Source organism: Peromyscus leucopus, chromosome 14 (genome assembly GCF_004664715.2).
Source record: "Peromyscus leucopus breed LL Stock chromosome 14, UCI_PerLeu_2.1, whole genome shotgun sequence".
NCBI lineage: Eukaryota > Metazoa > Chordata > Mammalia > Rodentia > Cricetidae > Peromyscus > Peromyscus leucopus.
Genome location: NC_051075.1, coordinates 82295150 through 82299233, shown reverse-complemented (window position 1 = coordinate 82299233; position 4084 = coordinate 82295150). Strand labels below are relative to the sequence as shown.

The 4084-nt window shown below is 39.0% G+C and overlaps 1 gene segment (V, D, J or C); it reads left to right on the top strand.

Annotated features, from left to right (window-relative positions):
• The first annotated feature begins 1333 nt into the window (after nucleotides 1-1333).
• Nucleotides 1334-1850, top strand: LOC114686755. The segment is given in 2 exon segments: nucleotides 1334-1415; nucleotides 1499-1850. Coding segments are annotated over 2 exon segments (414 nt in total).
• The last annotated feature ends 2234 nt before the right edge of the window (nucleotides 1851-4084 follow it).

Genomic DNA, 4084 nt, shown 5'->3' with positions numbered 1-4084 from the left:
GCATGTGAAGATGCCAGTAAGCCATGATCCACGTGGCAAGGTATAGATTTGTGGAAATAGATTAATTTAAGCTATAAGAACAGTTAGCAAGAAGCCTGCCATGGCCATACAGTTTGTATGCAATATAAGTCTCTATGTTTACTTCGTTGGGTCTGAGGGGCTGTGGGACTGGCAGGTGACAGAGATTTGTCCTGACTGTGGGCAAAGCAGGAAAACTCTTTTTACAGAACACAGTGACACAAAACATTCTCCTCCAGTCTTTGGGATACATGAGTTTCACAGTCATCCTCAGTGCCTTGCTGAAGGCAGTATAATAGTTATTGTTGCTGATTCATGACATTTTCCCAGAGAAATGGGATATAGAGGTTGTCTGTAACTTCCTTCAGAGGTAAGTTAGAGTGGACACTCCAGAGATGCCCAGAATCATCTCTAAACTCAGTCTTCCTGCATCTTAGATAACTGGACACTGAGAAAACCATTTTGTACACTGCATATATTTCCCCATATCATCTACCCTTCATTTTCTTTCCCTTCCTACTTTACCTTTATTATACTAGACAATTTCACTTATACTTTATCATGTATTTCTATTCCTAGGTGTATGTAACTATGGAATATCTAAGAACTACAAATGAGAGTCTCATTTAATGTCTGTGTTCCTGAGATGCTCTTAATGAATACATTTATTTCTAATTGCATCCCTTTTTCTATAACTGATGTAGTTTCCATATTCCTTGAAGATGGAAGACTTTGGTTGTTTTGTTTATATAAACATGTCTTCTTGATGAAATCCTCTGTTGACAGGTACATAGTTTATTTCCATAATTTAGTTATTGTGATGTTGCTGAAATATTCATTATTTTGCAAATATTTCTGAAGTATATTTAATTTTGGACATTTTGATGAGTTTTTTGGTATATAATCTGTTGGAATGGCAAATATTAATTGCATTTATTTGAAAGGAGGCTGTAAATTTTCATAACTTAACAGGTTTTAAATTTCCCATCACTGTCATCATCATCACAGTCACTAATCTGAAAGCATTTTCACAAAGTGAAGCAACTTTCTCAGGCCTGAAATCTGTTGAGAATATTTGTCCTGATGTTACATCCTCAGCATCTGCACAGGGATCACAGAACGAGAATGCTGCTTATTTCCTTAGAGAGGATTATGACTAGGCCCTCAGCATCATGCTGCCTGACCCAGCTCTTCTCTGCCTCTTTCTTCTCCAGCAGAACTAGGTACTTATCTAAGAAGTACTCTGCTCATGAATATGCAAATTACTTGAGTATGTGGTAGTAAATATGAGGGAGTCCATACCCCAGAACAACATATGACCAGTGTCCTCTCCACAGTCACTGAGCTCACCATGGGATGGAGCTGGACCATTCTCTTCCTCCTGTCAGTAATTACAGGTAATGAGCTTTCCAGTTCCAAACCTGAAGAAGGAACAGTGACTGAGGTGACAATGACATCCACTCTGCCTTTCTCTCCACAGGTGTCCACTCCCAGGTCCAGCTGCAGCAGTCTGGTCCTGAGCTGGTGTGGCCTGGGTCCTCAGTGAAGTTGTCCTGCAAGGCTTCTGGCTACACCTTCACTACCTATGGTGTGCACTGGGTGAAGCAGAGACCTGGACAGGATCTGGAGTGGATTGGATGGAATGTTCCTGGAAGTGATGATACTAAGTACAATCAGAAGTTCCAGGGCAAGGCCAAACTAACTGCAGACACATCCTCCAGCACAGCCTACATGGAGCTCAGCAGCCTGACATCTGAGGACTCTGCGGTCTATTATTGTGCAAGAGACACAGTGTTCCAACACACATCCTGAGTGTGTCAGAAACCCTGGGGGAGCAGGAAGCTGGAACTGAGATGACAGAGAAGCTTAGATTTGCTCAGAAATAATCATTCTGAGTGTTCCTTTGATTGTCAGTTCATAGTTTTATAGGGTCTTTGTCAACTTTTCAAAAGGACTGCTGGGAATAAAGTGATGTTGACTCAGGATGCCCTTAGAGTGCACTACGCCTTGACCAGCTGTTTACCAGGGACCATCTCCATTGACATGATTCTCTTTTTAGAAACTAAAATAGGACAAACTGTAGCAATTCATTATGAAATAAACATCTGTTTAGTCTAAGGAACTGGGACTGTTGTTGGAGTAGCTAGGAATTAAGTATAACATGAATCAGGTCAGCAAAAGACATATCAACTGCATGTGCACAAACAAAACCCCTTTTACAGTCCAATTTGTCTTCCCTAAAACAAGCAGAGGCAGTTTGTTGGAAGGGTCCCATAGATTTTGTGCTAGGTGATTTAACCTCTCCTATGAAATCTAATTTAATGTCTTTAGTTATTGATATATCTGATCATGAACTGCATTTGGCAGTAGTAATCAAATCTCTTATTGTTTTAGGATTGGAAATAGACCAGAGTGTCACATTGTGGAGTCCCCAGAGTGTGTTGTCTGCTACTTTGGCAACAATTTGTGCTCCTGCTCAGATAACACTGGGGAAAGAACAGTGGGATTCCAAGCAGGGAATATAGAGACCTGATTCTGTCATCAGCAGCCCTGGATGCTCATTCCCCTGTTTCCTGAAATTGGATTCTCTTTGTCACCATGTTTAGATTAACATAGGCTGGACCAGTAAAAAAGCATCTTACATTGTTCAGGTGTTTTAGATGGAGGTTTTATTATACTGAGGATGCCTAGCAAGTTTCTGTCTATATTATTTCTGTAAATGGCCTATTCCCTCCACATGTAAAACACATATGAGCCCATAATAACATTGTGGTGATATTTTATTTGTGCATTAATAAATAAATCAGAGATATCAGGGAAATATGAAAAGCCATGAGCTAACCTCACCTTACCAACTCTGCAGCTTTCAAGGAGAGAGGCTTTCTATCTACCTAGGCTTATATGCCTTGCTTTTCTGCCCTTTCATTGGCTCTTAGATCAGCTACCTCACTTGCTCTTCCTGCACAGACTCTGTCAGTGTCTGTCTGTCTATATAAATCTCCAGGTCTCTATGGTTGTTACTGCGAATAAAGCCATGTGCCACCATGCGTGGCTCTGTTCCCTAGTGTGGCCTTGAACACACAGAAATCCTGCCTTCTAAGGGATTATGTCATGTGCTGAGAACTTGTTGTTGGAGAAAAAAAATGACGAAGTGAATAATTTGTTCAAAACCTAAGAAGGTGACAAGGACTTGCAGAGTCCAAGAAAATTGTCACCTGAAGCTGAGAAAGAATTGACTTTGGTGGAAAAGAAAGTACAGGATATGTGGATACAAATCTTGATTGCAGTTTGTTTATTTTACCCTCTGAGTGTTCTCCTACAGAAATTTTAATGCAGAAGGAAGATATTATATTGGAATGGATATTTCTACCAAATAAACAGAGTAAAAAGTTAAAAAATTATGTGGAAAAGATCTCTGACTTGGTTTTAAATGGAAAATTGAGAAATTATCAATTAGAAGAAATAGACCCTGCAGAAAATGTAGTACCTTTAACTAAGGAGGACATTGACAAATTATGGGCACAAAGTGAAACTTGGCAAAGAGCTTGCAGTAATTTTGGGGGGAAATTAACAGCAAATAAACCAAAAGTGATAGAATTGAACTTATAAAGAGAGATGATTGGATTCTGCTTCGTTTTGTTTGGGAAACACCCATATCTGGAGCCTGTACATTTTATACAAACGCAAACATACAAGGAAAGGCAGGTTACAAGGTCAGAAAATTCAAGTAAAGTGGTTCAAAATCCTTATAATTCAGTTAAAAAATTGGAATTGTATGCTATTCTGTTGTTATTAACCTCTCTACAGGGTTACTGACTCTGAGTATGATGAAAGGGTGGTCTTTAATGAGTCAGAATTAAATTTGTTATTTGTTCAGTTACGAGATATAATCAGGATTAGGAAACATCCTTTATATATAACTCATATCTAATCCCATATGATTCTGCCAGACCCTCTAGCATAGGGTAACGATGAGATTGATAAACTATGAATAGGAAATGTGATGGAGGCCTCAAAATTTCATAAAATAACATCTTGTCAATAGTAAAGGTGTATAAAAGTATTT